Raw genomic sequence first — 18956 nt, 5'->3', positions numbered from 1 at the left:
TATTATTATTATAAATTTTGACATATGACGGTAAGTTATTATATATTCGTTACGTTATTACCAGAAATACCATGAGGTATGTCTTGAGTTCTCTATTGTGTGAAGTAGCATAGAATGTACTTAATGAAAGTATGAGTTTGTATGTTACCTCTTGGCGCTTTAAGATCTTTAAGACGTCAACCAATCATTATGAATTTTGGCACATTATATCATATAATATTTGGAATGGAGAAGAATATAAGCTACTTTTTATCCTGGTCAAATAACATAACCCGGTCATGCAGACGAAGTATAAATTAGCATATAGAAAAAAAACAAGTGTCCATATAAATTCATATCGCAATGATATATTATGATTTACTATTACAGATATGTCACTGAGCATTTATGTGAATACATAGGTAAACACCACAGTCGATGAGTAAAATAAAATCATAATTTCAAAAAAGGAAAAGCATAATACTCCAAAGATTGGGTGACAGCAATAAATTGACTGTCGGGACCATAAAGCACCAGAATATGTTTTATATAAATACTGGCCAGACGAGAGATAAAAATAAGATTTAGCAGATTGCAAGGAACATAAAATATTGTTTATGTTTATCTCGTTACGTTACTTTATCGCGCATAAAACTAACTTTATCGTATAATACGTTAGAACTCGATCGATTATTATTGGTTATTAGATGAATGTAATATTTTTCTTTATAGTATTGAATGTGTTATTAATATTTTATATAATAGAAATAATATGATATTTGAATGTATTTTAGTCAGTATAAAATAATCACATAATTGAATGTATATGTATATATTAATAATAACCTGAATCCTAAATTTAATATTTGATGATTTATTATAGAAAACTTATAATTACATTTCATCTAGAAATAATATGTTAAAGATATTTTCTTGCATATATAAAATTAATACATCTATGAAGAGACAAATGCACTTTTACATTTATATATTGGGTTTACATTGTGTCAGGTTACTATAGTATAATTACCATAATTATTAATGATTTTATTTATTTATTATCTTTAGTATTGAAAAAAATAAATAGTAAATATAGGAATATTCGAAAAAGATTTAAAATCGAATTTAGAATCTCCTATTTGAAATTCGTTATAAAAAGTTAATTTTGTTCTACAATCAAAATAATTGCAATTAAAATAAAAAATAATATCAAATTAAGTATAATACAAAACTATTGCGTTGTTGGGAAAGTCGTAGTCACCCACGCCAACGTCGATAGGGAGTGATTGTTGAACTTGCGCGAGTAGTTATGTTCTATTGTTCAAAGATTTTTGTTAAAAAAAATTAGTGGGGTGCGTTCAGACCCCTGCTAATTTATACTAGAGGCACATGTTGACACGCGTCCCAAGAAAAAATAAATAAAAAATCAGTTATGGAGACATGGGATTCGCATTTAAGTTCGTGCGGCGTGCGACTACGCAGCAGAGCGATTCTTTAAAATGTTGCAATTCCGAGTATGTTTTTTGTTTGGAGTCGATGGTTCGAAAAGTCCATGAACAGTTAACCACGCGAACATTGGAGTGCACTCGCTCCGCCCACGAATTTAGGTTTACGACTGTGTTAAGTAGCGTTCTCTCTTTGATTTTAGAAATTATTTCCAAAGTTTGACGCGTACCTGCATTCGTATTGCAATATGACTGAAGATCAAACGAAGTGTGTCACGAGAATGTCTTTGATCACAAATATGCGTACGTTTGCATATAAATAAAACTGTTGAAATGCCACTTCTAATTAGGTACGTACGTAGTTGCACAAAATTTTCTAGAGTTCATAACTGTCACCCCATGTAACTGGATACAGTTTAAATTTCGAATATCTAATTCTAATGGCCGTGATTGGCTCCCTTAGGAGGTAATCATGATTTTCCGAATTTCGAACACGTGTTCAATTTTGGGACCCCTTTGCAATTTGAACTCGTTTGGAATGATTACGTTTCGTCTAGTTCGCGACATTTTTTGAGTTAATTGGACTTTCTGATATTAAAAATATATGTTATTGTAAAAGTTTGTTCATAAGTAAATCTTAAGTTTTACGAACATGGATTGATAACTGTAAACATTTTAGAAAAAAAATAGATCATTTTTGGGGCTTTCACTAAACCTAACCTATTTTTCTGACCACGAGTAAGAATATCACGCAATAAACAGGTCTATATATATTATTACGTCGCCGTGCCGACATTCTGAGCCATGTCCCGGCATGGATAGCCCTCCCCCCTTCATTTCTCGTAACTCATAATAGTTGAACATAGGCTGCAGCGTCCCTCTTAAAACATTAACTAAGGTTAAATGCAATTGGCAAGCCGCTTGCCAAGCGTGACAACTACTGGTAAATATCCCCCAACAGGGAGAGTTTTATGTATTAACCAGTGGACAGTAAACGGCTGATATGATAATATATATATATATATATATATATATATATAAAAGAATAAACAATAATACTTGGTGCTTACGCTAAGCTAATTAAATATTTTTTTGACAACGGGATCGGTCTTTATAGATATTTACATATATTGTCTTACTTTACAGTATATAAGTTAACCTAAGAAGTTAAAATATGACAATGTAGGTACTCTAAGTTCGTACTTCACACTCACGTGAGAGACTTGCGCTTCATTATTCAAACACAGCAGTTCAAACGGTGCATAAGAAGCAAACAGGCAATAAAATGTCACGGTTCATGAAATAGCACTTAATATTATGTCTTTAGGTGCAAAAAACAGAACACGCTTCTGCCACATGTGCTAAGAATTAGCCGTTTTACTTGCAACGGACGCACGGATTAGGTTAATATGAATTTCGTGATACAATGTTTGTGTTGTAAGGCGTTCGTCTAATGCACGAAGGGACAAATTGTTGACACAGTGTCATCTTTCATAGGGTCCGACATACCTGCTAAAATGGGGGCAGCAGCGAACATTCACAAGATGGAAACCAATTTCGTTCTCCTGTGATAAAATTTGGGAATTACTATTTTGAACTGTGTATCCTTGGCGTAAAGTCTATAGTTTATGATTTATTAACATGTGATGTAAAATGTTTTGGCTGTTGTAAATTGTAGCCATTTATCCGTTGAAGTTTACGGAAATGTGTCGGAGACAGTTGCGACGTTTCTTTCTCTCGGTTTGTTGTTGCAATCAATAGCGCGCGTGGACAGATGTAATAACAGCCATGCCATGATCTTTTAACAAAACTCTGTGTAAAGCTGACCCTGCAAATAGTCAAGGACAATCTTTCTATCTAAGTCCGCGTACCTAGATTATTAAGAGACCCACACTTTCTAGACAAGAGCCAAAAATTATAGACACATATTCGTTAGCATAAAAAAAAGAAAACACTGATTGTCGCTGTTTTCTCAAATTTATAGATGTTATAGCAATAATATAGTTATATATTTATATATTCATTCAAATGAGACAGGATGCTTTAAACTGAGTTACAGTTCTATAACGACAAAATTTACTTTACTGCTTTAAATGCAGAGCGAAATACTAAAATACAGCAATATTGCATGCCTGGTATGGAATGAATGTTATTGACCAATACAGTCTATTGAAATAAATGCAATTTTAATTTGGTTACTTTGTAATATTTCTAAATAGAAATATGATAATAACAATTTTGAGTATTAAATATTTATAAATATATTCTTTACTTTGTGATAGTTTGACAATATATTTGCGTCATACTAGGTCGTTAATAATAAGGCATCGCAGCACAGAAGCGACTCAATAAATATAAAAAAGTTAGCAAACTGAAAGCTATCTGATCGGAGATCCTTTGAGAAGATTTGAATATACAAAAAGTTTTTGGCGATGCCCCTTCTCGATAACATTGCTGATTAGTACAAGTGATGCGACGTCTTTATTTTGTTCCAAGAATATGTTTACGGTTAAAAAAGGAATAATAAATTTATTACATTATAATATTTTCGGTAGTAGAGTTTGTATTAGTAGTTGTCAGGGTAGCAACACTAACATAAATTTTTAACGACTTTGGATACTTATTAACTTTTTTTTTAAATCTTTTCTTCCAATTTTAGTGACAAGAAGGATCTAGATTGAATTTTGGATACAAATATTTTATGCGTAATTTATTTATTTATTTATTTATTTAATACTTTATTGTACACATTAGTTATAAAAATATGACAGAGGTAAACAAAAGTACAAAGGCGAGCTTAACTCTGATAGAGTTTTCTTCCAGCAAACCCAAAGTGGAAAGGAGCATCAATGTCAGCGGATACAGCAGTGTACAATTTTTAAATAGCCAAAATTAAATTAATTAGATTATATTATATAGTACAAATACACACACACATATACATAAATATATACCTACATCTATGCATAAACCTACATATACATACACATATACATACAATATACCTACACATATAGATAAATAAATATATGTTCATTAGGGATTGACTCTCACGGATAGATATGGGAAGAGAATTCCACAATCTAGCAGCATGGACGGTAAAAGATCCACTATAGCGCGTAGATGAGTGTGAAGGGAGTTTGAGGATAAGAGATTTCGTCGAACGGGAGGACACGTCATGGGGAACTAGAAAATCAAAACGTTCACGAAGATAGGAGGGAAAAGTAGGGTTATATAGAACGGAATATAAAAACGACATTATATGAAAGTCTCGACGCCTTCGAATTGGCAGCCAATTCAATTTTGTTCTATAAGCGGAATTTAGTTGCTCGGCTCGAATAAATATGTAATAATTATTACTTACTTATTTCTTTTTTATTGTACAATAAAACTTTGTACAAGTGGCGAGCTTAATGCCATATGGTATTCTCTACCAGTTAACAATTAGGTAAAAGCCGAAAGTGTATGAAGGGCAGAGGTGGTGAAAAATATGTCACATAATTATGGTAACATACTATATATTATTACAGTTAAGTAGTATAAAATAACATACTCGTACTTTTAAAAAAACATAAAATTACGCGTTTTATTATTCGAACGCATAAACGTCCTTATACTTTATAGGGGTCACACATGCGTCAATATTCATAAAAGTCACAGTTTTGTTTAAACCAAGATCCGAGATAGGAACCATTTTTCAATTCCTCCTTGAATACAATGACACGCACTATGCTATGTGCCTATTGTAAATCGCCCCGAGCGATTGACTCTGTTTATTTTTATTATACTTTTTATACTGCATTTTACGCAGCATCCATCACGCATTAGGCACAAAAGATAGGCGTCGTTTAACATTAGCTTAACTTCTTTACGCTTTGATAACCGCCTGGGGTGCCCGGTCTCTTTTTTCTGTATCGAACCACAGTATAAAATTATTGAATGACGGTGACACGACATTGGGGCTGAGGTTGTCCAGAGGCGGAATTTTTGTAGGATGCCCCATGTTCGGTTGATTGTAAAATATATGCAATAGACAGCTGTGAGACTTATTTACGCATGTGTGTTTTGTTATCCTAATGAGTAGTGTCAATAAGTTACGCTTTCCTCCGTGAATTACTCCCAAGAGTGTTGTTAAATGCTGTGTAGTTTTTTGTGTGTTGTAATATATATTTTTTACTTTTTTTTAAAACAGAATATTATGAAATCTTTCATTCAGACTTTATTATTTTCAACCGAATTCAAGAAGGTTTTTAATTCGGTTGTATTTTTTATGTTTATTACCTCCATGACTTTAGTACTTCTAAACTAATTTAATTTTTTTATCTGAAAAGCTATAGGTACTTATATATTGGTTCCATAGAAATTTTATCATAATCAGTTCAGTAGTTTAGTTTTAAGATAAAAATAACGGGTTTTGTCATAATTGAAGAAGTTTTTTGTGGGACAAACAGAAAAATACAATGGAATTTAAAACCTCCTTCTTTTTGAAGTCGGTTAAAAATAGGTTTATCAAAGATTTAATATTTTTAATGAGATTACATTATTTACAAATGATTTACATTAACTACCTTATAGTTAATGTATATACTAATAGGTATAAAAGAAAATTTGGCACTAAAATTGATCATATACTGGATTAACACACAGGCTACTTTTTATAATACTGTAAATATCATTGGAAACAGCTAATGTAAGAGTAAAGATTTTTGACAGTAATATCTATTTCTATTATGAAAAGTAATAGCTGTGTTTCTTGCCCGTTCTAAAATAATTACTATTTATGTATTTATTTATAGGAACACCAACATCATATTGCATTATAACACATAAATAATCAAATATGCCTATTTTTAAATTTACTTGAATAAAAATTTGTTATTATTACGAGGCATGGAAATAAACTTTAATAATATAATAATCCTTACTTATCTATAAATGTGGAAGTGAGTTTGTTCGTTTGTTACATTTTGGGGCTTTATGAGTTTGACCCATTATGTATTTTATTTTTTATTTATTGAAATTTGGTAGACATGCATTATTTGGAACGGAGAAAGACATGGGCTTTACATCTGATATCATGTCATACATGATATTGGTCCACATGAGTCCAATATGTAGATATTCGACTCATGTGGACCAAGTCGCGGGTAAATACTAGTATATAAATAGTTTTTTTTTTACAACTTAGAATGGCAAATAAGCTGACGGTCCACCTGATGGAAAGTGGTAACCGTCGCCTATAGACATGAGCAGTACCATGGACTTAATAGAGAATACTGTTACGGCCATGATAGCCCCCATGCGTTGCCATTCCTGAGGATTCAGATGTTATTTCTCTGTACCGTGTAAATTAACGCCATATTCCACCCTTCAAACCGAAACACAGCCATGCGAACACAACTGCTTTACGGCTGAAACACGAATGGGACAGAGGTACCTAAGCAAACGACTTTTGTACAAAATCTCCCTCTGATATAAATAGTTATTTACGAAATCAAATCTATTTGCTTCTTAATTAATTTTCCAAATGAACTCCATCTTTTTCCGACCGATAACAAATTAGAGTGATATTGTACGAATGACACGGTTATTTTCGGCGTCGCTAAGTGTTGCCACAAATCTAAGATGGTACCGCAAGGCACTAAATATCAAATAGTGTAGGGGAATGTTACCCCATAGAATAGAGGGTGAATGCCAAGCTATTAGCACTGGTTGAACTTTCAACTTTACCGTTTATTTTTATATTTTATTACGTTAAGAAACAAGCAAGCTAAAAGTGATGCTAATTATGCTTTCCGAAGCAATTTTTAGTTTATGACACGATAGAATTATTTTTAGGGCTGGTAATTTTTAAAACAGAATTTTTTACTGTCGATTATATACTATTAATTAGTTTGTTTATCTCCGTACAATACAGTTGTAGTTGGATATTTTTTATGTATATATATTAAATAAAATATCAAGCATATCTGTAAGATGTCTAGTAGTATGTTCAGTGGTATTTATTTATAGAGTTTAAATGTTCACATAAAAGTTTTTAACAGATATACTAAATACCTTATAATAAATGTTATTGAAATATATGAATATCTCCTTCTTACACAATGGAATTGTGAAAAATATTATAGTGTTTACATATTTTAAAGTCTATTACTATAGATCTATATTTATTAATAAACAATAACTTGAACTAACCTATTTTTTTTTTCCGATAGTGAGTTTTCGTATATTAAACAATTCACAATTATATTTACGGTAATATTTAAATTATTAGATCCTTTGTTTTATTCCTGAATAGTTATTAAACAAGCATGCCTAAAAATATCGCAAAACAGCGACACATGGTTGCCCACAGCGCTGTAACCATAAAAGACAATATCATGATATCCCATAAATTTTACGTTCCAAATATCAAGATTGACGTTGCGGCAGTTGACATAAAATTGTGGCATTTCCTACGGATTGCTTAAGCAAATTATTTATAGTTTATAGCATTTGTTTAGTATATTTCTGATCCATTTGTTTAATATTTTAGTATCGAAATAAATAATTCCATATATTTATCGTTATTATTATCATATTAATTATTTGAGCTACCCAAAGTCTATTTCTATGTATCACACTCGTCTTCAGATACTTGTTTAATTTGATCCCCAATTGATGCAAAGTTTGGTCTATACGATTCATACATTTTCTTTAAAAATAAAAATAATAATAAATATTGTCTAAGTAGGTAGCCTTTAACTGTAAATAATTATACATAATTTAGTTGGTGTAATAATGCTTATTTGTAATCTTAAAATTTATAAATTATTATAATAAAATCTATCGTTTTGAATACTTTTCATTTTTAATAACACAGGCTATTACTACTGCCATAACTGCATTCCCTTCGCCGTATTTTCTTTAAACTGAGATAAACTATTTTAATAACTTCCACTTACCAATATAACAACAGCAATATATGCTCAACAATGACGTCACCACTTCCAAAGTTCCCATTATGGTAGTTTTCTACCACATTTTCAGTGTGATGTTAGTAGCTCTGGAAAGATCTCGATGGAGTTTCCCATATCGTCCTCGTTTCTTTTCCATCTACAAATAAAAGAAGGAAAATGTTAATAAATGTATTATTTCTTAACTATATTTCAATTAAATTTCGAGTTATTGTTATTTTAAATTATTCTCTCAATAATACACAAAATATACAAAAATCTTGTCTTTATTGCTACAGTAACATATATATTTGTATCAACCGTCCAATTATTATAAATAAGAAGTAAAACAAATACATCGTAATAATATAAATAAAAAATAATGTATTTAAAAAGCAAATAAATATGTATAAAACATAAAAACACAATTATAATATGCCTACCAATTTATTTACAGTATATACAAAGATGATATATTATTATCTAATTTCATCATCATCTATTCATAATTAAAGATTTCACGACAAGAAATTCAAAAATATCTATTTGTATTTTAACTCATATTTACAAAACATATGATCAATATAATTTAATCATTTGCACTATAATCATAAAATTATTTACGTTAACATTCCTATTGAAATTACAAACAAACCGCTACATGTTTATGATTGACATGTTCTCAGACGGTCCCGGACTCTCGCAATATTGTAAACAACTTCGAAATATTTATTTGGATTACCCACGTCGCCGTAAACATCTGTCAAATCGAGATTTTGAACACTTTAGTTGTCACGGTTGTGCTTGTCGCAATTTGGAAAGTTGACCAATCTTCCGTTCTAAAATAAACTTTATCTACCTACTCGTTATAAAAAGTTCGTTAATATAAATCTTATTTTAAAACGCTGTCATCAAATTTGGAACGCTGAAATACTGTTTATTTGTAGCATTCCCGTGAAAGAAACATAATTTATGCATGAATGAAATTAATAAGCAATGTGTTACAAAATTTTACGTTTATAATTAATTCGCTCATCTTTTTGTATTTAAAAATGTATAGTTTTGTAACTTGCAAATGTAGTATTTTTTATTTAAAATAAATAAATAATTAATATACTCAATATTGTATTCGTACTGAACATTGGACATGACCACCATTCTGCTGAGCTTATCAGAATTGAATATGAAAAATGGGTTATATATGCCGTTATCATTAGGATTAATTTGAATCGTTATCGGTATTTTTTATCACTAGAGGGTTAATTGAAACTTTAAATTGATACAAATACTTTTAAATGATTCAAACTAACAGCCTTTGAGGTTACTAACTACAATGATTACTTACTTTACTAATACTTTTCTTTCTTTTATATATGTGTTATGACTCTCTTATACACGTATTATTTACACATTTTTATACAAGTATTTCGAGTGCAAAAAAATAAGAACATAGCAACGACTTGTTTCGTTATTTCCAATATTCACAGAATAAAAAGTGACAGGCTCTTGAAAATTAAAATTGACAGTTCGTTCATTGATCCAATAAAAGTGATACCACTGATTGGAAACAAATACTCGAGTAAAATGATATGCGTTCCACCCAAAATGTGCAAGTTTTTAAATTTAAACCGAATTATAATAATGTTAAGGGTGAAATTTGTTTAGCTTATATTTAATAGATTTAAAGAGTGCGGGTGATAGGTAGTTATTGTATTTATTCGATAATACAATAACCCCTTTTCTATAAGATGATTGTTTCGGCATGGTTCTATGATCATGTATGACCCTAGTTCAGCACTTGACTAGTTGAAATTTTATTTCAAATGCTCTTGACGTGAACTTCCGCTATTGTTAAGTGGGTGATTTTGTTTACATTATAAGCTTTGACTAGTGAGAAAATTACTTAATAATATAAACATTCATGTGAAACAAAAACATTATTTTGATTACAGTTTCATTCTATGAACATAATGATTATAATAGGTAAGAAAACTCTAAAAAAATTTATAGATAAATAATTTGTATTCTGCTTTCTACAAGTTTTCATGTAATTTGCTTTACTAAGTCTTTCCGTTCAATATTTGTAATCTATTATCAACCTTATCTAGGATCAACCTTATATTGTCCTGACATTTAGCATATTTATGTAACTGTCCCCAAACTAACATATTATGGTAGATACGTTTGAGATGATCTGATGATGAAGACGGAAAATGGCTTTGTTTGATTAATTTTAACAAAAACTAACCTTGTGTAATGTTCGAGTTTGGTGATAAAGTCCAAAAGATATTTATAAAATATTATTTTTAAACAGACTTATTTTAATTTTTTTTTTAATAAATAAAGTTTCAATAAAACCCTGGTGTTGAAAATACGTAATATTAGATAAAAATCTTGATCTGAGTATTGCAGATCATTTTATACCATAAATAGTAGCAATAATAAAAAGAAATAATATTAAATTAAAAGCGTTGTCGACTCTCTTATTATACTGATAAAATGCTGTAACAAGATGTGGTTGCAGGTCTCAGATAAGATATCGTCGACACATGTTATAAATATAGTTGGATTATGAGACGACCAATAAACTAAGAAATGTCATAATGATAACGAATATGATACACTATTTTATGGGACAAAATGTTGCACAGTCAAACAGTAAACACGCTAAATAAATTTTACGATGTCGAAATAGATAAACAGCAAGCAAATATTCCAAATTTCCGTTCCAGTGTTCGTTATTAATTCGTAATTAGTATGGATAATGATAATGAGACCTCAATCGTTAAATCGAACGAGTTATTGAAATTACGCACACAATGTGCATAATTAAATTTATGTAATTATGTACATAATTTTATTTTTAAAGTTAAAAGTTTTATTTTTTTAACTATGTTCTCTAAAATATTATTTAAAATATTCTTGTCGAACGTATTTAAATTTGGTTTTGAAATCGAAGACGACTAAAGGACGTCGACTCTAGTCCTATTGTAACGACATATTACTATTTTTCAGTCTATATGTTGAAAATTTTTTCGTTTCTTATTTGTTTATTATTGATAAATAAACAAGTAGGGTTCAAGGTTTATAAAATTAACTATTGGACTATTAAAAGGGTTCTCACGATACACCATGTGTTTGTAACAAACGGTTAACTAAAACAAACGTAGCCAAGGTTAAGTTTACAATTTATAACCACTTGAAAACTGACAAGGCGGTTGGCTGAAAAAAATCTTTATAAACAATGCACTTTCAACGTAAGGGGTTAGCCAGAAATGGTAATAAATATTATATGAGAAGTAATAGATTATCGAATTAATATAAGTGTATATTAAGTTAAATTTTTGATGTAAAAGTAAATACAAATGCAGTATTTTAAAAAATAAATGAAGGTGTGCAAACCAATGCATAATTTTTTGTATTTGATTTTACACTTTTTTTAAATAAAGAACTCCGTAAAAATAATTTAAGCGAGAAGACAATATTTTTTCCCCACTTGTCCCACGTAGTTTCAAGAAAGTTTGTTTAAACTTTCGCTTTATCGCCTACTATATCTAAAAATAAGTTTATCGTAGCATCACCTAATGTGTTGGGACAACAATAAAGTCGTTAGTGTTGTAGTGACACTCGAAAGCATAATGCGATGTTGACATTTAAACTTTTAAGGCGCGAGTCAGAGATAGCTTTAGCAAACGTACTAAGCACTCGTTTTATACTGTTTATTTTTCACATACAGTTACATCAACATAGTTTATTAACATGTGTCATAATATAACCGAGAATGGTTAATATTAATGATATTTTTAATGTTTGTTAATGGTACGTAAAATAAAATATAGCGGACTTCGTGCAAAGTAAATATTTCGCTAACATTTTAGGATGTGTCATATTTGTTGTCGCTGAAGTAACATATGACGGTAACCACGTTTCATAGTTATGTCTTCGCAGACAGAATGAAACCATTGTATGCACTGTTACAGGAAAGTCTCACGAAACCGGCCGAGATCACACGCGGTAGTCTTAAACGTGGGTGTATTATAAAAATAAATGAAAACATACTTTTTGAATCATGTTTGTTTTGACGAGGGCTCCCATATTTTCATGTGAGCGCATAAGAGTGCCGACGCCAGTTAGACCCACACAAAGAGCGATTGATAACTTGGGTCTGTTAAAATATGAACAGTGTTCCACATTTAGAATTGATTAATTGTATGATGTGATGAAAAGAAGAGAGTATTTCTAATTTTAAATCGACTAGCATGTATTGTAAACTGCAAAGATATTTTTTATCCGACTAATAAAGAAAGAAGACTAATGTATGTCGGTTATGTAGGTAAATTTATCCGAATATTAGACAAAATACAAAGTCGAAAGATGTCTACTCATTTTCTAAATCGGTCGTTAGATTCTTAATTGTAAAGTTTATGTAGTAAATTACAGCTATCGTGCCATAATACAGTAAAATATAAAAGAAACCAACTATATCTAGATATAGGGTACAGAATAGTTTATTTCTTTGTTCTATACCGATATATGTAATGTACGATAAAATAAGTATATCATAGTTATTAATTTATTCGACGGTTCTTTTTTTTTTATTTTATCCATTTGTTAATTATTATATGGTCTTAATTCGTATTTTTATAACTGTAACTTACTATTCAACGATCCAATGTAAATTGAACTATATAAAATAGATATCAAGTGTAAAAATACAATCGACAGGGACGGATTATGACAGCTTAAGGATTCTTTTTTTTTTCATCGCATCGCGTCTGTGCGTGTATTGCCGAAATTGCACAAGTTTTTACAAAACTTTCAAACAAAGCCTTGGCCGTCGTTCACAATGGTGTATTTCGGTTCGTGCGGTCTATACTGACAGTTAGCGTGATGTATTGGATTGGGATAGAGGATTATTTTTACCCATTTCACTAAGTTCGCATGCATCTATTGTGCGCGACGGAAGCGGCTCTACAAAGCGACCAAGAGATTTTTGTTGAGAGTTTGAAGCTTTATGAATGATCTGATTTGAAATACAATATTTGTCGAATCATAAGCCTCGTCCTTTGTTTAAATTAGGGTAGCGTCTAGCTAATTTCGTGCAAATATTAGTCAGTACTGAATAAAAGCTGGATAATCAGAATGTGTTTGTCAACGAATATTATAAATTAAAATACTGTAAGCGTTTTAATTTTACAACGTTGAATAAAAATTTATAAATTTATCTTAGGAAAGATATTATGTATTTCTACTTCTATTAAATATTAGTACAAGGAGCTGAGTGGCAAAAGCCTTCTTTATTTTATCTTACATTTGTTTTTAATATGAAGAAACTGATCAATCAACATATAGTTGAAAAGTTTAATATAGAAATATGATATGTTGCATCAAACTTCTTGTATCAAATGTCTGTTCATTTCAAACTTCTTTCTTAAATAAAGTACTAAGAAAGAATTTCTTAAAAAACAAAAAAGGTACAACAGTTCATGTGTAGGCAACGCCGAAGGAAAGAACTAGTACTTACAAGAATATAAATAAAGTCGCCGACAAGGCATGTCACTTCAACGTGTCAAAATTGACAGATTACAAACGGATAATCTCAAATAGTTAATAGAAAAACCTACATCAATAAAAAAAAACACAAACACACAAAGGAATCCAAGCTAACACCTACTAGTTATTGTCACAATAAAATTGTTCGCGCAGTGAGTATTTATGGCATAAAATGAAATAAAAAGTATTTTATGTGCACCTGGACGTATTACTCTGGGTAACATTATTAAAGGTTTCGACAATAACACCTCCCTATTTTATTATTACATTATAGCAACTAAAAAACAAGAATATTAATATGAAATTAAAAAAAATCAAATGAATTTTATTATATTATTATATAGCGGCAAATAAACACAAGTATGCAACAAGAATATAAGTAAGAAAATTAGCGAAACAAATAAATAAAAAAAAAACTGTTTATCGTGGCTTCACTGGCATCATCATCATCATCATTTCAGTTATTATTCATCCAATGCTGGATTAAGCCTCCCCAATAGACTGCCATACACTCGCATAGTACCTATTAATTTCTGTTCCCAAAGAAATTTATTTGCATCAAAAATAGAATCTATATTCAAATTTCAAGTTTATTATCTTCAGTTATTTATACCGATAATAATTCTGATAAATATGCTAATAGATCAGTTAAGATAAGCATTTTAATATATTATATAGATTGAACAATTTATTTGCTTAAAAAGTTTAAAGATAATTCAAAACGAATTCTTTGATTCAGTCGCTTAAATTATATAGAATAACAGATCGATGGCGATTCCATAAAAATAACTGTCGCGTCACAGCGGAGCCAGAACTGAATATGTATGCACCAACTTTGAAGTTTCAAATAAAGATGTCAAAATGTTCAAAAGAGCAAAACTTTACGTTGTGAGCGTTCACGCTCACCGTCCGATCAAAGTTAGCGCCTCCGCCGTCTACGTTATGCAACGACGATAAAAAATATTTACGACTCAATTTACCATCTACAGATATTGTAAATTATATTCAAAATGTCTTTATAAATGAAACATTGTATTGAATTACCTAAGGTTAGATTAAAATATGATGATAAAATTATTAATGCGCGAGCTTTGTATCTTTTATGAATATCTTAAAAACTAAAAAAAAAAAACAAATTAGGATGAGACGATATTGCCAAAGGATAGTTCCCGTTGGTTTTTATGTGAAGATTGACATACTAATAATCCGTACTTATATTAATATATATAAAAGTCGATTGCTTGGGTACCTCTGTCCCATTCGTGTTTCAATCGTGAAGCAGTTGTGTTTGCATCCTGGTATGATGTAGAATGTGGCTGTGTTTCGATTTGAAGGGTGGGATACGGCGTGAATTTACTGGGTACAGAGGAATAACACCTGAGTCCTCAGGAATGGCAACGCATGGGGGGTATCATGGGCGAAACAGTATACTCTGTTATGTCCATGGTACTGCTCATGTCTATAGGCGACGGTTACAACTTTCCATCAGGTGGGCCGTAATTTTGTTTGTCATTCTAAGTTATATAAAATATATATATATTCGATTCGATTCCCGTACGGTATAAACAATTGTGTTCATTGGTATGTATATATAGATCGTAAAAAGTAAGTATATATCTACTAATTAATTTAGTAGATACAGTGCACAGCTTATCCAGTCTACTAATCCATTAGTGGCGTTTAGTGGGTAATAATACCCATTAATAAATATGAACTTCTTAATTCTTAATAATACTGTAATTGAGAAAGTTACTCTTTCATTTTCATAAATACTTCTATCAATTTTAAATGAAGATTAGTAATTAGATGGCTTAATTTAACTTTAATTTTGTTTCATGTTTCATTTAACTTACGAAATACCAAATAAAATTTTATTCACTTCCAAATAAGAATAATTAATTAAAAGAGATTAATAAGTAAAAGTATGTCGTTGCATAATTTTAACACGAAGTTCCACTAAGTGCCAACAATAATCATATATTGTAATCTTTATTATACATATTATACAAACTGTATATAAATAATACTGTGTCACCGATTACAATGGAAACAATCTATGGCTTTGTTAGACCATGATAATAAGTCTTTTGATTCGTAAAAGGAATAACGATGATAACCTTTCTGTAGATTATCGCCACGGATGCAATAAATTGTTGAAGTTAATCATTGTAAATAAACTACAATATGCTTATTGCATTATTTTATTAATATTAAACAGTTTTCTTGAATAGTTACTCAATGATAATGATATATATCTTACCTTTTTAAGTAAACCACTTCAGTTTTTAAACATTGACATGTGTGAAATAATGAATAATGAATTTCTAGTAATTTAAAAAACAAATTTTAAAAATCGTTCTCAATTTGATGCCATTGGTTTGATCTTACCCCATTTGATGCAAAGTGATAAATCGTTCTTATTCAGAAGATGACCATTCATTTGAAAAGTCCAAATTTGTGTCTTTAATTCTGAATTACTTTCACAATTAATATAATTTATATTCATGTTTTGCATTATTTTTATTTTGTCATATTTGATATCGTAATATCCTTGTTTAATTTTACCGAAAGCTAAATAAAGCGAATAAAGAAGGGAATAATAATTTTTAATAAAGCAGCACTAGTACCGCACAACAAATGAATAATGTAGCGTGGCTATATTTAAAATATTTTAAAAACATAAGTAGGTCAAAAGATTTAAGACCCATTGTCTTAAAGCCTCACTCATTTTTGTTATGTCTGAGACGAAAAATATTTGAATTTCATAATACAAAACGTGCTTTCGACGACTACAAGAAACTTTATTAAAATAAATCATAAAAATTCAAACATAAAGCAAATTGAAATTAACCTTTGTCGCTGTACTCCACAAAGAACTACATTATATGTTTACATATTTTAGAACACCGTGTTTTAAGTTTAAAAACTGAAAATTATGTTTAATTAATTTTTAATTAATTAGTTTTAATAATTAATTAAGCATAAGTCTGTCAGAGACGACTAAGGGAGTTTATGGTGGAGGGTTGGGTGGCAGCATTCCTTTTAAAATATTTGCGAAAGCCTAATTATGGTTGCCAACCTACTTGTCAAACGTGGCAACTACTTCCAAAACTCCTCTTATGGGGGAAGGTTTATGTTCAGCAGAGGACAGTTAACGGCTGAAATAATAAAAAAGTAAGAAAGTCTATCATACCTCAAAGCTTCAAATTAAAGTATTATAAATTGTGAAAAAAAAACTTACTTGCAAGTATAAAGCGAAAACGTTTTTGATATTATCATATTAATAGCCTGTTTACATGACTCATTTACAAAAAGAATAAGCAACAGTTTTGAGAAACGATCGAACAGCTGGCGTGTAAATGACCGCGCCAATAATGCCGAATAATTTGACTGTGCTCGCCGAGTGCGAAGTGTCAAATTTTCCACATCATTAAACCTCCCTTCGATATTCAAATTGGACTATAAAAAATGTACAGCGTTTTGTGTACTTATAAAAGTAATCAATCATTTGGTTTTGGTTCTTTTAATTATTGTTATTAAATTAATTTATGATATTTATATAGCAAATAGGTTACACGTGGTCGGTCTAACATTAGGGGCTCATTTCGATACGTACCTAAAAATGTCTGTGACAGGAGTAATATAAAATTTAGCAGAGAAAAACTTTATACATAAGTCTTCTGCATGAACACTTCTGTTCCACGCATATTTCTGCTGTCAAGTAACGGCACTTTCATAATTATACATGAAAGCTTAGTGGAATGGTCTTAACGAAAGGCCACGCAAGAGGGATACCATGGGTGTCACAGTATATTCTGTAATATCCATGGTGCTGTTTATATCTGTCGGCGACGGTTATAGTTTTCAATCAGATGGGCCATCAACTTCTTTGCCATATCCAGACGTTTAAAAATAATTATAAAGAAAGAGTCCTGTTGACAGTGAAGACTACAATTTATCAAACCATGAAAATGCAATCAACTTTATGTGGTATGAGAAAAAAAGCATGTTCCTCGAAGTTGCTTTGATGTGTTGGAATTTCTCGAGTTAGCGGTTGATTCATCTCGACCGACTATTTTTGGCCGCCTGTTCCTGTGACGTATGGTGGCAGCGAAAGAGCGGCTACATTTGTTTTGTCTAAGCTCGCCGTTATCGCACCGCAGCGATTAAACAGCCACGTTGTTGCACAATGGTTGACCACATGTTTCCAGCATCGAACCACGCGCGCTATCAAAATATTGACGCTCTTATCCGCATGAGGTTGCATTGTACCACTCTAATACATACAACTACAAGCGTCATATTTGCTCACCCCATTAGCTAACACTTAATGTTTAGGCATGTGTCATTAAAATATTTATACAAGTGACTTGACGTCGAGATGTCGAAAGTTAGGAAGGAATTTCCTTTTATCAAATACGCATTATAACCAATTACAGCGGCTACCTACTAGTTTTTTGCGGCCAAGCGGTTCTTTAGGGTCATTTATTTAAGCTATTTTTTGTGAACAGTGACGCGTAAGGGTGGTCATAATAACAATTAAGGAGCTGTTAGTTAAAAAATGTCACCCTTTTAAGGGGTACGACGGGTGCGGTGTAGAAAAAAAGAGGACACTTTTTTATCACCTGGGTTAGAAGTCAGAATGTTTATCGCCACTCGACGGCATGTTGATTTATGCTTCCACCCCGTCGAGGACCGAGACCCGACTGAAATGAATTAGATTATTTAATTGGTCATTTATTTTCGTTGATAACGTTATTCAATGAGGGCTGAGTGTTTTCGGGTCAGCGGTGCGCTTCTCCGAAACTGTATTAAATTTTTATCTAAAATTCACACTGAAATCATTTTGGTATTTTAGAATCTTATATTAGCGATACACAGTGTAAGTAATAAAATTAAAACAATACCGGTACGTACGAGTTATTGATCTAACAGGAGATTTATTACACATAATTGAAGGGTTCGGTATCTCATGTATTATGTATTAAACTTAAAAAAAATATGATGTGCTTTAAGACAAAAGGTACAAAACTGGAGTAAAATG

At 30.8% G+C, this 18956-nt stretch overlaps 1 protein-coding gene across 3 annotated transcripts in view; it reads right to left on the bottom strand.

The window, feature by feature from the left end:
• The window catches only part of LOC113515249 (roundabout homolog 1-like), a 63641-nt gene that overhangs the window by 12122 nt on the left and 32563 nt on the right, over positions 1–18956 (bottom strand). For 2 of the 3 annotated variants that reach the window (XM_031907610.2, XM_031907609.2), the window contains exon 2: positions 8369–8519. In XM_031907610.2, the coding sequence (XP_031763470.2) occupies positions 8369–8426 (58 nt within the window). In that variant the 5' untranslated portion in view covers positions 8427–8519. Of the gene's footprint in view, positions 1–8368; positions 8520–18537; positions 18619–18956 lie in introns of all 3 variants that reach the window. The other variant, XM_052895674.1, reaches the window with a different exon arrangement.

This window comes from Galleria mellonella, unplaced genomic scaffold, assembly GCF_026898425.1.
Source record: "Galleria mellonella isolate WM207_F2 unplaced genomic scaffold, CSIRO_AGI_GalMel_v1 utg300, whole genome shotgun sequence".
NCBI classification, from domain to species: domain Eukaryota; kingdom Metazoa; phylum Arthropoda; class Insecta; order Lepidoptera; family Pyralidae; genus Galleria; species Galleria mellonella.
This window is presented reverse-complemented; position numbering and strand designations above follow the sequence as displayed.